The 15,799-nt window shown below is 38.7% G+C and overlaps 3 protein-coding genes across 3 annotated transcripts in view; 2 read left to right on the top strand and 1 right to left on the bottom strand.

Annotated features, from left to right (window-relative positions):
• Positions 1 to 15,799, top strand: part of LOC101892653 (troponin C) — a 519,923-nt gene that overhangs the window by 464,646 nt on the left and 39,478 nt on the right. The window lies entirely within an intron of this gene.
• LOC101894530 (uncharacterized) lies at positions 1,311 to 11,445 on the top strand. The gene is made up of 5 exons (XM_005177594.4): positions 1,311 to 1,460; positions 1,544 to 1,813; positions 1,887 to 2,010; positions 9,253 to 10,934; positions 10,997 to 11,445. The coding sequence occupies exons 1-5, from the start codon at positions 1,363 to 1,365 to the stop codon at positions 11,301 to 11,303; spliced, it is 2,481 nt and encodes an 826-aa protein (XP_005177651.1). The 5' UTR covers positions 1,311 to 1,362; the 3' UTR covers positions 11,304 to 11,445.
• On the bottom strand, positions 12,729 to 13,546 carry LOC109611642 (uncharacterized). The gene is made up of 2 exons (XM_020034685.2): positions 13,430 to 13,546; positions 12,729 to 13,370 (listed from the first exon to the last, which is right to left on the bottom strand). Exons 1-2 carry the CDS (start codon positions 13,430 to 13,432, stop codon positions 12,810 to 12,812), a joined length of 564 nt encoding a protein of 187 aa, XP_019890244.1. The 5' UTR covers positions 13,433 to 13,546; the 3' UTR covers positions 12,729 to 12,809.

The following is a 15,799-nucleotide window of genomic DNA, read 5'->3' as shown; positions in this document are numbered from 1 at the left end:
CTCAGAGACCTGATCAACGTTTTTTATAGAAAAAAGTTAGCCTCAGGGACCTGATCACATCTTTTTCTGTAGGACCTGAGCTCAATTTTTTCTATGGAAAAAAGTTGACCTCAGGGACCTGAGCTCAATTTTTTCTATGCAAAAAAGTTGACCTCAGGGACCTGAGCTCAATTTTTTCTATGGAAAAAAAGTTGGCCTCATGGACCTGAGTTCAATTTTTCCTTATGGAAAAATGTTGGCCTCAGGGACCTGAACTCAATTTTTTTTTCTATAGAAAAATGTTGGCCTCAGGGACCTGAACTCAATTTTTTTCTATAGAAAAAAGTTGGCCTCTGGGACCTGAACTCAATTTTTTCTATAGAAAAAAGTTGGGCTCTGGGACCTGAACTCAATTTTTTCTATAGAAAAAAGTTGGCCTCAGGGACCTGAACTCAATTTTTTTCTATAGAAAAAAGTTGACCTCAGGGACCTGAGCTCAATTTTTTTCTATAGAAAAAAGTTGGCCTCAGGAACCTGAGCTCAATTTTTTTCTATAGAAAAAAGTAGGCCTCAGGGACCTGAGCTCAATTTTTTTCTATAGAAAAAAGTTGGCCTCAGGGACCTGAGCTCAATTTTTTTCTATAGAAAAAAGTTGGCCTCAGGAGATCAAGCGTTTTGTCCACATTTAAATGATGGAGTGCTCTAACGATAGCCACTTGTGGGTTTTCAGCCAAATATAAAGAAAACACCCTATCACGCTTCAATTCCATCACGCATAACTTTTTTTCTAGAAAATTCTCACCAAAAAGTTTTTGTACGTTTGTTAACAATATAATGAGCTGTCACTGGAATAATTTTAACAGCTGTCGGACGAGTGGCTTAGAAATGACAGCAGTCTGAAGTTGGTTGCTGTTTTTTTTTTTTTCATCTCACGCTGTATTTCTCAAGTTGTGGAAAATGGATTTCTTGTCCTCATTTTATTATATTGCCATAAATACTTGCGGCTCCCTATAGTCTACACAAATAAAAGTATCCTCCAAATAAACAATATACTTATTAATTTGCATTACCCCTCCTAGGTGGGGGCGGCTCGCGGAACTTATGCAAATTTATTTTTAGCCTTCAAATCATTATTCGCCACCGCCAAAAAACACACGCCGCAGGCAAACAACAATTCGAAATTAAATGATTAGATAAATATCGATGATAATAGTCTATCCAATACCAGGGCAGGTGGAGAGATAAATGGTAACCCAGATAGGGCAACCTGTTCGATGGGCAGATAAGAGTTATTAAATCTGATAACGAAGTTAACAATATGTCCTTAAATGTCCACAGACCTCAGTGCCGTAGAGTTAGTCGTTACCAGGCAGCCCACGAGTCATGACATTCCTGTCAGTGAATAATACCAAGGAATCGGATAAAGCGGATACCAAAAAGGCTAGCACTAAGGGGAATACCAATGGAGAGAACTGCAAAAAGTGAGTTGTTTTTATCACATGAGAGTACGATTTGTTCTCATTTTCTTGTTACTCTCTCTCTCTCTTTCTATCTCTACTTTCAGAAAAAACTTTTGTGGCTTAAGCGAAAATTGTGTCCAGGCCTGCGCCTGGGTACTCCTGACAATTGGACTTTGTTTTATCGTCGTTACCTTTTATTTGGCCATAAACGAGAAGAACAATAAGAGTGCCCGTAATTTCGATATCGCTTCCGAGGATGAGGAAAATCTTTTATCGGCCAGTGTAATTGAACCGAATTATGATTTCAATTCGGAAGAGAATTTATTGCGTTTTAACCATGACAGCGAGTGGATGGATTCACCACGTAACAGCCGGTGAGTAATTGATGCGATTGCGTTTGACTGACAGCCGGCGGGGAATGATTTATAACCATTATTTGTTCTTCAGGATGATTATTGAAAATGTATTCGGGCCAATATCGGACACCTTAACTGGCTGTGAGGAAAAGCTTTGTAAGATTGCCTGTTCGCATGATGGCAATATCCATACGTCATTGTTCAAGACCATGAAGGTAAGGGACTAGATTTTCTCTTCAGATGTTTTCCTATAGGAAAACCTGCCTCAGGGATCTGAGGACAAAAAATTCCTCAGGCCACTGAAGCAGGGGTTTTCTATAGAAAAAAGGGGTGCTCAGGCACCAGAGGTGAGCTTTTCTTTAAAAAAAAAATCCCCAGGTCACGGAGGCAGGTTTTTCCATAGAAAAAACGTTCTCAGGTCCTTGTGGCAGGTTTTTTCTATAGAAAAAATTTCCTTAGTTGCCAGAGGCAGGTTTTTTCTATAGAAAAAAATTCCTCAGGTCCCTGAGGCAGGTTTTTTCTATAGAAAAAAATTCCTCAGGTCCCTGAGGCTGGTTTTTTCTATAGAAAAAAATTCCTCAGGTCCCTGAGGCAGGTTTTTTCTATAGAAAAAAATTCCTCAGGTCCCTGAGGCAGGTTTTTTCTATAGAAAAAAATTCCTCAGGTCCCTGAGGCAGGTTTTTTCTATAGAAAAAAATTCCTCAGGTCCCTGAGGCAGGTTTTTTCTATAGAAAAAAATTCCTCAGGTCCCTGAGGCAGGGTTTTTCTATAGAAAAAAATTCCTCAGGTCCCTGAGGCAGGGTTTTTCTATAGAAAAAAATTCCTCAAATCCCTGAGGCAGGTTTTTTTCTATAGAAAAAAATTCCTCAGGTCCCTGAGGCAGGTTTTTTTCTATAGAAAAAAATTCCTCAGGTCCATGAGGCAGGTTTTTTTCTATAGAAAAAAATTCCTCAGGTCCCTGAGGCAGGTTTTTTTCTATAGAAAAAAATTCCTCAGGTCCATGAGGCAGGTTTTTTTCTATAGAAAAAAATTCCTCAGGTCCATGAGGCAGGTTTTTTTCTATAGAAAAAAATTCCTCAGGTCCCTGAGGCAGGTTTTTTTCTATAGAAAAAAATTCCTCAGGTCCCTGAGGCAGGTTTTTTTCTATAGAAAAAAATTCCTCACGTCCCTGAGGTAGGTTTTTTCTATAGAAAAAAATTAATCAGGTCCCTGAGGTAGGTTTTTTCTATAGAAAAAAATGCCTCAAATCCCTGAGGCAGGTTTTTTTCTATAGAAAAAAATTCCTCAGGTCCCTGAGGCAGGTTTTTTTCTATAGAAAAAAATTCCTCAGGTCCCTGAGGCAGGTTTTTTTCTATAGAAAAAAATTCCTCAGGTCCATGAGGCAGGTTTTTTTCTATAGACAAAAATTCCTCAGGTCCCTGAGGCAGGTTTTTTTCTATAGAAAAAAATTCCTCAGGTCCATGAGGCAGGTTTTTTTCTATAGAAAAAAATTCCTCAGGTCCATGAGGCAGGTTTTTTTCTATAGAAAAAAATTCCTCAGGTCCCTGAGGTAGGTTTTTTCTATAGAAAAAAATTCCTCAGGTCCCTGAGGTAGGTTTTTTCTATAGAAAAAAATTCCTCAGGTCCCTGAGGTACGTTTTTTCTATAGAAAAAAATTCCTCAGGTCCCTGAGGTAGGTTTTTTCTATAGAAAAAAATTCCTCAGGTCCCTGAGGTAGGTTTTTTCTATAGAAAAAAATTTCTCAGGTCCCTGAGGTAGGTTTTTTCTATAGAAAAAAATTCCTCAGGTCCCTGAGGTAGGTTTTTTCTATAGAAAAAAATTCCTCAGGTCCCTGAGGTAGGTTTATTCTATAGAAAAAAATTCCTCAGGTCCCTGAGGTAGGTTTTTTCTATAGAAAAAAATTCCTCAGGTCCCTGAGGTAGGTTTTTTCTATAGAAAAAAATTCCTCAGGTCCCTGAGGTAGGTTTTTTCTATAGAAAAAAATTCCTCAGGTCCCTGAGGTAGGTTTTTTCTATAGAAAAAAATTCCTCAGGTCCCTGAGGTAGGTTTTTTCTATAGAAAAAAATTTCTCAGGTCCCTGAGGTAGGTTTTTTCTATAGAAAAAAATTCCTCAGGTCCCTGAGGTACGTTTTTTCTATAGAAAAAAATTCCTCAGGTCCCTGAGGTAGGTTTTTTCTATAGAAAAAATTCCTCAGGTCCCTGAGGTAGGTTTTTTCTATAGAAAAAAAATCCTCAGGTCCCTGAGGTACGTTTTTTTCTATAGAAAAAAATTCCTCAGGTCCCTGAGGTAGGTTTTTTCTATAGAAAAAAATTTCTCAGGTCCCTGAGGTAGGTTTTTTCTATAGAAAAAAATTCCTCAGGTCCCTGAGGTAGGTTTTTTCTATAGAAAAAAATTCCTCAGGTCCCTGAGGTAGGTTTTTTCTATAGAAAAAAATTCCTCAGGTCCCTGAGGTAGGTTTTTTCTATAGAAAAAAATTCCTCAGGTCCCTGAGGTAGGTTTTTTCTATAGAAAAAAATTCCTCAGGTCCCTGAGGTAGGTTTTTTCTATAGAAAAAAATTCCTCAGGTCCCTGAGGTAGGTCTTTTCTATAGAAAAAAATTCCTCAGGTCCCTGAGGTAGGTTTTTTCTATAGAAAAAAATTCCTCAGGTCCCTGAGGTAGGTTTTTTCTATAGAAAAAAAATCCTCAGGTCCCTGAGGTAGGTTTTTTCTATAGAAAAAAATTCCTCAGGTCCCTGAGGTAGGTTTTTTCTATAGAAAAAAATTCCTCAGGTCCCTGAGGTAGGTTTTTTCTATAGAAAAAAATTCCTCAGGTCCCTGAGGTAGGTTTTTTCTATAGAAAAAAATTCCTCAGGTCCCTGAGGTAGGTTTTTTCTATAGAAAAAAATTCCTCAGGTCCCTGAGGTAGGTTTTTTCTATAGAAAAAAATTCCTCAGGTCCCTGAGGTAGGTTTTTTCTATAGAAAAAAATTCCTCAGGTCCCTGAGGTAGGTTTTTTCTATAGAAAAAAATTCCTCAGGTCCCTGAGGTAGGTTTTTTCTATAGAAAAAAATTCCTCAGGTCCCTGAGGTAGGTTTTTTCTATAGAAAAAAATTCCTCAGGTCCCTGAGGTAGGTTTTTTCTATAGAAAAAAATTCCTCAGGTCCCTGAGGTAGGTTTCTATAGAAAAATTCCTCAGGTCCTGAGGTAGTTTTCTATAGAAAAAAATTCCTCAGGTCCCTGAGGTAGGTTTTTTCTATAGAAAAAAATTCCTCAGGTCCCTGAGGTAGGTTTTTTCTATAGAAAAAAATTCCTCAGGTCCCTGAGGTAGGTTTTTTCTATAGAAAAAAATTCCTCAGGTCCCTGAGGTAGGTTTTTTCTATAGAAAAAAATTCCTCAGGTCCCTGAGGTAGGTTTTTTCTATAGAAAAAAATTCCTCAGGTCCCTGAGGTAGGTTTTTTCTATAGAAAAAAATTCCTCAGGTCCCTGAGGTAGGTTTTTTCTATAGAAAAAAATTCCTCAGGTCCCTGAGGTATGTTTTTTCTATAGAAAAAAATTCCTCAGGTCCCCGAGGCAGGTTTTTTCTATAGAAAAAAATTCCTCAGGTCCCTGAGGCAGGTTTTTTCTATAGAAAAAAATTCCTCAGGTCCCTGAGGCAGGTTTTTTCTTTAGAAAAAAAAATCCTCAGTTCCCTGAGGCAGGTTTTTTTCTATAGAAAAAAATTCCTCAGGGACCTATAGAAAAAATTTCCTCAGTTCGCTGAGGTAGGATTTTTCTACAGAAAAAAAAATCCTCAGTTCGCTGCGGTAGGATTTTTCTGCAGAAAAAATTTCTCAGTTCCTGAGGTAGGTTTTTTCTATAGAAAAAAATTCCTCAGGTCCCTGAGGTAGGTTTTTTCTATAGAAAAAAATTCCTCAGGTCCCTGAGGTAGGTTTTTTCTATAGAAAAAAATTCCTCAGGTCCCTGAGGTAGGTTTTTTCTATAGAAAAAAATTCCTCAGGTCCCTGAGGTAGGTTTATTCTATAGAAAAAAATTCCTCAGGTCCCTGAGGTAGGTTTTTTCTATAGAAAAAAATTCCTCAGGTCCCTGAGGTAGGTTTTTTCTATAGAAAAAAATTCCTCAGGTCCCTGAGGTAGGTTTTTTCTATAGAAAAAAATTCCTCAGGTCCCTGAGGTAGGTTTTTTCTATAGAAAAAAATTCCTCAGGTCCCTGAGGTAGGTTTTTTCTATAGAAAAAAATTTCTCAGGTCCCTGAGGTAGGTTTTTTCTATAGAAAAAAATTCCTCAGGTCCCTGAGGTACGTTTTTTCTATAGAAAAAAATTCCTCAGGTCCCTGAGGTAGGTTTTTTCTATAGAAAAAAATTCCTCAGGTCCCTGAGGTAGGTTTTTTCTATAGAAAAAAATTCCTCAGGTCCCTGAGGTAGGTTTTTTCTATAGAAAAAAAATCCTCAGGTCCCTGAGGTACGTTTTTTCTATAGAAAAAAATTCCTCAGGTCCCTGAGGTAGGTTTTTTCTATAGAAAAAAATTTCTCAGGTCCCTGAGGTAGGTTTTTTCTATAGAAAAAAATTCCTCAGGTCCCTGAGGTAGGTTTTTTCTATAGAAAAAAATTCCTCAGGTCCCTGAGGTAGGTTTTTTCTATAGAAAAAATTCCTCAGGTCCCTGAGGTAGGTTTTTTCTATAGAAAAAAATTCCTCAGGTCCCTGAGGTAGGTTTTTTCTATAGAAAAAAATTCCTCAGGTCCCTGAGGTAGGTTTTTTCTATAGAAAAAAATTCCTCAGGTCCCTGAGGTAGGTTTTTTCTATAGAAAAAAATTCCTCAGGTCCCTGAGGTAGGTCTTTTCTATAGAAAAAAATTCCTCAGGTCCCTGAGGTAGGTTTTTTCTATAGAAAAAAATTCCTCAGGTCCCTGAGGTAGGTTTTTTCTATAGAAAAAAATCCTCAGGTCCCTGAGGTAGGTTTTTTCTATAGAAAAAAATTCCTCAGGTCCCTGAGGTAGGTTTTTTCTATAGAAAAAAATTCCTCAGGTCCCTGAGGTAGGTTTTTTCTATAGAAAAAAATTCCTCAGGTCCCTGAGGTAGGTTTTTTCTATAGAAAAAAATTCCTCAGGTCCCTGAGGTAGGTTTTTTCTATAGAAAAAAATTCCTCAGGTCCCTGAGGTAGGTTTTTTCTATAGAAAAAAATTCCTCAGGTCCCTGAGGTAGGTTTTTTCTATAGAAAAAAATTCCTCAGGTCCCTGAGGTAGGTTTTTTCTATAGAAAAAAATTCCTCAGGTCCCTGAGGTAGGTTTTTTCTATAGAAAAAAATTCCTCAGGTCCCTGAGGTAGGTTTTTATAGAAAAATTCCTCAGGTCCCTGAGGTAGGTTTTTCTATAGAAAAAAATTCCTCAGGTCCCTGAGGTAGGTTTTTTCTATAGAAAAAAATTCCTCAGGTCCCTGAGGTAGGTTTTTTCTATAGAAAAAAATTCCTCAGGTCCCTGAGGTAGGTTTTTTCTATAGAAAAAAATTCCTCAGGTCCCTGAGGTAGGTTTTTTCTATAGAAAAAAATTCCTCAGGTCCCTGAGGTAGGTTTTTTCTATAGAAAAAAATTCCTCAGGTCCCTGAGGTAGGTTTTTTCTATAGAAAAAAATTCCTCAGGTCCCTGAGGTATGTTTTTTCTATAGAAAAAAATTCCTCAGGTCCCCGAGGCAGGTTTTTCTATAGAAAAAAATTCCTCAGGTCCCTGAGGCAGGTTTTTTCTATAGAAAAAAATTCCTCAGGTCCCTGAGGCAGGTTTTTTCTTTAGAAAAAAAAATCCTCAGTTCCCTGAGGCAGGTTTTTTTCTATAGAAAAAAATTCCTCAGGGACCTATAGAAAAAATTTCCTCAGTTCGCTGAGGTAGGATTTTTCTACAGAAAAAAAATCCTCAGTTCGCTGCGGTAGGATTTTTCTGCAGAAAAAATTTCTCAGTTCCTGAGGTAGGTTTTTTCTATAGAAAAAAATTCCTCAGGTCCCTGAGGTAGGTTTTTTCTATAGAAAAAAATTCCTCAGGTCCCTGAGGTAGGTTTTTTCTATAGAAAAAAATTCCTCAGGTCCCTGAGGTAGGTTTTTTCTATAGAAAAAAATTCCTCAGGTCCCTGAGGTAGGTTTTTTCTATAGAAAAAAATTCCTCAGGTCCCTGAGGTAGGTTTTTTCTATAGAAAAAAATTCCTCAGGTCCCTGAGGTAGGTTTTTTCTATAGAAAAAAATTCCTCAGGTCCCTGAGGTAGGTTTTTTCTATAGAAAAAAATTCCTCAGGTCCCTGAGGTAGGTTTTTTCTATAGAAAAAAATTCCTCAGGTCCCTGAGGTAGGTTTTTTCTATAGAAAAAAATTCCTCAGGTCCCTGAGGTAGGTTTTTTCTATAGAAAAAAATTCCTCAGGTCCCTGAGGTAGGTTTTTTCTATAGAAAAAAATTCCTCAGGTCCCTGAGGTAGGTTTTTTCTATTGAAAAAAATTCCTCAGGTCCCTGAGGTAGGTTTTTTCTATAGAAAAAAATTCCTCAGGTCCCTGAGGTAGGTTTTTTCTATAGAAAAAAATTCCTCAGGTCCCTGAGGTAGGTTTTTTCTATAGAAAAAAATTCCTCAGGTCCCTGAGGTAGGTTTTTTCTATAGAAAAAAATTCCTCAGGTCCCTGAGGTAGGTTTTTTCTATAGAAAAAAATTCCTCAGGTCCCTGAGGTAGGTTTTTTCTATAGAAAAAAATTCCTCAGGTCCCTGAGGTAGGTTTTTTCTATAGAAAAAAATTCCTCAGGGACCTATAGAAAAAATTTCCTCAGTTCGCTGAGGTAGGATTTTTCTACAGAAAAAAATTCCTCAGTTCGCTGCGGTAGGATTTTTCTACAGAAAAAAATTCCTCAGTTCGCTGAGGTAAGTTTTTTCTATTGAAAAATGTCCTTAGTTCGCTGTGGTAGGTTTTTTCTATAGAAAAAATTTCCTCAGTTCGCTGAGGTAGGTTTTTTCTATAGAAAAAATTTCCTCATTTCTCTGAGGTAGGTTTTTTCTATAGAAAAAATTTCCTCAGTTCGCTGAGGTAGGTTTTTTCTATAGAAAAAATTTCCTCAGTTCGCTGAGGTAGGTTTTTTCTATAGAAAAAATTTCCTCAGCTCGCTGTGGTAGGTTTTTTCTATAGAAAAAATTTCCTCAGTTCGCTGGGGTAGGTTTTTTCTATAGAAAAAATTTCCTCAGTTCGCAGGGGTAGGTTTTTCTATAGAAAAATTTCCTCAGTTCGCTGAGGTAGGTTTTTTCTATAGAAAAAATTTCCTCAGTTCGCTGGGGTAGTTTTTTTTTATAGAAAAAAATTCCTCAGTACCCTGAGGTGAGTCTTTTCTATAGAAAAAATTTCCTCAGTTCGCTGAGGTAGGTTTTTTCTATAGAAAAAATTTCCTCAGTTCGCTGAGGTAGGTTTTTTCTATAGAAAAAATTTCCTCATTTCCCTCAGGAATTCTATAGAAAATATATTTTCATTTCAGACCACCTCTTGTCCCTCCATCGATGTATTGTTGATGGAATCCCAAGATTTCCCCGATAATACCCTGACCAACTCCTGGATTCCTACAAATCTCTCGGTCTATGAGATTATCATACGTTCCGGAAATTTAACAAGAATAAGGGGTAACTCTTTCAATGCTCCCATGTTTATGGGTACATTTTTGATGTCATGGTTCAGTTTGGAGCTTGATACGGTTGAGAGTGGAGCCCTGTTGGGACTGTTTAAACTGCGTTACCTAACAATAGATAGTAAAATCAAAAGGCTGGAACCGGCCTTCTTCCAGCCGGTACAAACTACCCTTACCCATTTGAAGTTTAATGCCCATTTGGAAATGCATGGCAGTCGGAATCTCTTCGATGTGGGCTATATGAGTAAATTGGAATATTTGGATTTAAGTTTCAATAACATCACCGGATCGCTGAGTCGGCGTATGTTCCAATCGACGCCGAATTTGAAATATCTCATAATGATCGATTGTAAACTGGAACACATCGAGGAGTATGCCTTTGCGAATTTGTCGAACAAATTGATATTTTTGAATTTATCCAAAAATCGTTTGGTCACCCTGGGTACGGAGATTGTGAAGCCAATTCTGCAGAATAATTTGGGTGCCATGATTAGTCTCAGCCACAATGAGTGGCTGTGTGATTGTGCCATGCAAGGCTTGGCCAATTTGTATCGGGAGCAGCGAAATAAATTTATGGAAGATGTCTACTGTACGGCACCACGCATTTTCTATGGCATGCCCATAGATGAGGTGAACTACGGAGAGCAGAATTGCGAAGCATTATCTACGACGGTATCTCCCGTCGAGGAATTGGAGACGTCTTCCATGGCTCCAATGACCACACCCAAGATAAATGAATACACACCGAAAATAGATTTCGATAACAGCGAAGATGAGGTCGATGACTCGTCGGATTTGGCGACGGTATTTAAAATGCGTTGCGTCAATTTTGAGTCGTTGGATTCCACTAACTCGGAAGTTGCCTCCTCATCGATTGATATCTCTATGGAACGTAATTTGGATTTGACTGGGGAGACGGACTATTTCGAGCTACCACCGCCAACGCATGAATTCGATTTGCAGCTCATCGAGGAGAATAATACCGTTGTTGTATTGGTCAATGAACCTGGCGATTTGGTCATCATATGGTTCAGCGAACAAGAGGAAGCGGATTTTGTAACCTGCAATGGCCGTAACGTGGACTACGAATGCATGCGTTATGCCCAACCTCAGTTGGTGGTGGGCCCTTTGGTGGAGAATACCACCTATACCTTTTGCCTGGTGCCTCCCTATCAGAATGCCATCTCGCCCTTTAACTGCATGCCCCTGCATGTGCCTCACAAAAGGCAAGAGAACATTTGGATATCCCAGGATAATAAACAATTCACCATTGGCATGTTGTGTCTGATTTTCCTGGTGTCCACCATTATGGGAGCCTTGGTGGCCTACTGTGGCATTAAGACCTATCCCGATCTGTTGGAGGGTTCCAAAAATGTCCTCGTTGTAAAGAAGCCCGATAAGTCATGTTATGTCTCAACCATATCCGAAAAGGAATACATTAAACAGAACTCGCTGAAGAAACGCAAAAACTGCAACAACAATGAGAAAAAGGATTCGCTGACCAAGGAGGTGCTAAGGAAGAAATCTTCCATTAAGTAAGTCCAAGGATATTTCCAGGGTTCATAATTATAAGTTATTTTCCAAATTTTTCCCTCAGATTACCCCTGCCAGCCATACCACCCGAATCTCCACCACCATCCTTTCAAATGTCCGTTCAAAATTTGCCCCAGAGTTTAATTCCGAACAGCTCTTGTGTGGATGACCCATTCTCCTCGGATTTTCATTGTCGCGAAGAGAACTACGAGACACCCAGATCCTGTGAAAATGAATACACTTTGGAACAACGCTCGGCTCCAAATCACTATGCCATGAGTCCGGCATCTCCACCGCCATTGCCAAAGCGTAATTCAAATCTTTCAGAAACCTCTACCTTGGTCTTGCAAAGGTCCTCGAAGGAAATGTAATTTTGGGCTTAAAGATATGTCCTCTACTTAAAATATATAATATAACATTATAAATATAATATTCAATGGCGATATAATAAAGATCCTCGTGATCCCTGGGGCATCTTTTTGCTATAAAAAAAATCAGGTCCCTGAGGAAAAAATTTGTATAAAAAAATACATAAAAACAATTTTCCATCAGGTCCTTGAGGAGAGTTTTTTTGCAGAAAAAATTTCCTCAGATCTTCCTGAGGAGAGTTTTTTCCATAGAAAAAAAATTCCTCAGATTTCCCTGAGGAGAGTTTTTTCCATAGAAAAAAAATTCCTCAGATTTCCCTGAGGAGAGTTTTTTCCATAGAAAAAAAATTCCTCAGATTTCCCTGAGGAGAGTTTTTTCTATAGAAGAAAAATCCTCAGGAACCAGAGGTGAGTTTTTTCTATAGAAAAAATTTCCTCAGATGTCCAAGGTGAGTTTTTTCTATAGAAAAAATTTCCTCAGATGTCCGAGGTGAGTTTTTTCTATAAAAAAAATTTCCTCAGATGTCTGAGGTGAGTTTTTTCTATAGAAAAAATTTCCTCAGATGTCTGAGGTGAGTTTTTTCTATAGAAAAAATTTCCTCAGATGTCTGAGGTGAGTTTTTTCTATAGAAAAAATTTCCTCAGATGTCTGAGGTGAGTTTTTTCTATAGAAAAAATTTCCTCAGATGTCTGAGGTGAGTTTTTTCTATAGAAAAAATTTCCTCAGATGTCTGAGGTGAGTTTTTTCTATAGAAAAAATTTCCTCAGATGTCTGAGGTGAGTTTTTTCTATAGAAAAAATTTCCTCAGATGTCTGAGGTGAGTTTTTTCTATAGAAAAAATTTCCTCAGATGTCTGAGGTGAGTTTTTTCTATAGAAAAAATTTCCTCAGATGTCTGAGGTGAGTTTTTTCTATAGAAAAAATTTCCTCAGATGTCTGAGGTGAGTTTTTTCTATAGAAAAAATTTCCTCAGATGTCTGAGGTGAGTTTTTTCTATAGAAAAAATTTCCTCAGCTGCCTGAAGTGAGTTTTTTCTATAGAAAAAATTTCCTCAGCTGCCTGAAGTGAGTTTTTTCTATAGAAAAAATTTCAAGACACGCTGAGGAGAGTTTTTCACATTTTCTCAGTACACCCTGAGGAGAGTTTTTTCCATAGATAAAATTCCTCTGGACAATCTCTGGAGATTTTTTTCCATAATTGTCTCAGGTCACCCTGTCTCAGGTCACCCTGTAGAAAAATTTTCCCCAGGTCATCAGGTTCCTGAGGAGAGTTTTTTTTATAGAAAATATTTCCTCAGGTCCCTGAGAAGAGTTTTTTATAGAAAAAAATTCCTGAGGTTCCTGAAAAAAGAGTTTTTTTTTTATAGAAAAAATTTCGTCGGGTTCCTGAGATGATTCTATAGAAAGAAATCTTAAAGAAAAAATCCTATTTAATTTCGTAAAATGTATTAAAATATATCCAATATTTAGAAATTATAATTGATTTTAAAAATAATTATGGCTTTTGAAGTTATTTATGACGAGACAATGCCTTCTTCACACCTCCTCGTCTGGCCTTGTGGCCTTTCCTCTTTTGCTTTGATTTCAGAGATTTTCTAGCCTTGGGTTTATTTTTAACATTTTGCAGGTCCTTCTGCAGCTGACTTCTAGCTGGAACCCAAAATGAACCCGTCAAACCGGCACCGCTTTTGACACTCTTCAGCTGGCCATTATCCAAGAGATCCTTTAGGTATTTCTTGACATGGGGCATTCGCGACTTCATGTCGGGATTTGTGATGAAATATTTGAGAGCCATAAATTGTTGAATTCCCCGCAAACTGAGAGTTTTTCGTTGTCGTGATGCCCGTTCGGCTGCTGTCTCCTTGGGTTTTGCAATTGTTTTCAAGGCTTCTCTAACCATGGTTTTTGTTGGGATTGATTTTCGCGTGGCCAGGGTTCTGGTTTTTGGTAGTAATTTTTTAGGGAATGGAATTGGTGGCTCTGAATCCACAGAGGATAGGGAATCTTTTGGTGTTATGGGTACGAACTGGGATTGAAGTGGCGCCTTATCATCCATGTTGTTTTCCGACTCCTATGGAGAATAAGGAGTAGAGTGAGGGGAATTTTATGGCGATTTTTTTTTGGACTTACCATTTTAGGATCTAAATAGAAAATTTTATAAAAAAAATATGCAGACAGTTGTGTTAAGGTTTGTCGTCAGAAGTAGAAAATAAAGTATTGAAATTTGAGCAGAATGTCAAAGAAATAGAAAATAAAATATTTCAATTTGAGCAGAAAGTCAACAACGACTCTGTTGGAAAAATTTTGCCCAAAATTCTCAATGAAAAATACTTGACCTCAGTCCTGAGATTCTGACTTTTTGTTTCGAGATAAATAAGGGTTTTTGCTGGGAGATAAATGGGGATTTCTTTCCTTTGAAATATGTATATAAGTTATGGAGTTACTATAGGGTTTCACCACATCTCAAAATCACATGATCACCTGACAATACTTAGGTATCAGGAACCATTCCAAATTCTGACCTTGTTACCCCTTTGAACCACTTCAATCTCATTATTACAACTAATTGCCGTTGATTGATATTTTCGACTCTTTTTATTTTTCTCCAATGGAAAAGAGCAATTTTCCCCCACTTGTATTGGAAAATACCATTGGATCCAAGAAACAGCCACAACATGTGTTCCTCATCAAAATTGACCGAAATGACAGCTGCTATTTGCTATCACCAAATAAATCTCACGCAACATTCTTGCATTGAACAACGACAGGAACATGTAGTGAGAAAGTCACACACACAATTACCTAAATACAAATCGTGCACCAGGGTTGCCATGTCTTATTTAGATTTGTGTATCTAAACTTGTGCCTAATAATTAATGAGGAAACTTTATTTCGATAGGAAAGATAACTCAGATCACTGAGCTCAGGGGTCTGAGGACATTTTTACGATATAAAAAATTTACCTCAAGGGCCTAAGGAAACTTTTTTTCGATAAAAATTTTGAACTGCAGAAAAAACTTGAACATGAGGACCTGTGCTCAGGTCCCTGAGGATGTTTTTTCTATAGAAAAAAGGGTCCTCAGGTCCCCAAGGAGGGATTTTTTCTATAGAAAAATTGTTTTCAGGTCCTTGAGGAGTTATTTTTCTAAAGAAAAATTGCCCTCAGGTCCTTGAGGAGTTATTTTTCTAAAGAAAAATTGCCCTCAGGTTCCTGAGGAGTTATTTTTCTAAAGAAAAATTGTCTTCAGGTTCCTGAGGAGTTTATCATCAGGTCCCTTAGGAGTTTTTTCTATAGAAAAAGCGTCCTCAGGTCCCCGAGGAGTTTTTTCTATAGAAAAAGTGTCCTCAGGTCCCCGAGGAGTTTTTTCTATAGAAAAAGTGTCCTCAGGTCCCCGAGGAGTTTTTTCTATAAAAAAAGTGTCCTCAGGGTCCTGAGGTCAATTTTTCCCATGGTCTCTGACGCCTATGGATAAAAGTGTCCTCAGGGACCTGAGATCAAGTTTTTCCTATAAAAAAGTGGGCTATTGTCCAATATTTCGAATGGAAAAGTGTCCTCAGTTCTCAGAGGTCACATTTTTCGAATGGAAAAAGGGTCCTCAGGTCCCTAAAGTCAAATTTTCATATAGAAAAAGCAATTTTACTTCAGCTGTGCCTTCTTCGGCACATCTATAAAAACTCCCATTTTTATGGGGACTCGCTTCAGCTCGTCTGTGGAGACTCGCTTCAGCTCATCTATGGAGAGTGTCTTCAGCTCGCCTATGGAGATTGTCTTCAGCTCGCCTATGGAGATTGTCTTCAGCTCGCCTATGGAGATTGTCTTCAGCTCGCCTATGGAGAGTGTCTTCAGCTCTCCTATGGAAAGTGTCTTCAGCTCGCCTATGGAGACTGCCTACAGCTCGCCTACAGAGACTGCCTTCAGCTCGCCTAAGGAGACTGCCTTCAGCTCGTCTTCGGAGACTCCCTTCAGCTCGCCTAAGGAGACTGCCTTCAGCTCGCCTACAGAGACAGCCTTCAGCTCGCCTACAGAGACTGCCTTCAGCTCGCCTACAGAGACCTTCAGTTCGCCTACAGAGACTGCCTTCAGCTCGTCTACGGAGACTCCCTTCAGCTCGCCTACGGAGACTGCCTTCAGCTCGCCTACAGAGACTGCCTTCAGCTCGCCTACAGAGACTGCCTTCAGCTCGCCTACAGAGACTGCCTTCAGCTCGCCTACAGAGACTGCCTTCAGCTCGCCTACAGAGACTGCCTTCAGCTCGCCTACAGTGACTGCCTTCACCTCACCTACAGAGACTGCCTTCAGCTCGCCTACAGAGACTCCCTTCAGCTCGTCTATGGAGACTGCCTTCAGCTCGTCTATGTAGACTCCCTTCAGCTCGTCTGTGGAGACTCCCTTCAGCTCGTCTATGGAGACTCCCTTCAGCTCGTCTATGGAGACTCCCTTCAGCTCGTCTATGGAGAATCCCTTCAGCTCGTCTATGGAGACTCCCTCAAGCTTGTCTA

This window comes from Musca domestica, unplaced genomic scaffold (assembly GCF_030504385.1).
Source record: "Musca domestica strain aabys unplaced genomic scaffold, Musca_domestica.polishedcontigs.V.1.1 8, whole genome shotgun sequence".
NCBI lineage: Eukaryota > Metazoa > Arthropoda > Insecta > Diptera > Muscidae > Musca > Musca domestica.
Note: the sequence above shows the minus strand (reverse complement) of the source record. Positions and strands in the feature narration are given on the sequence as shown.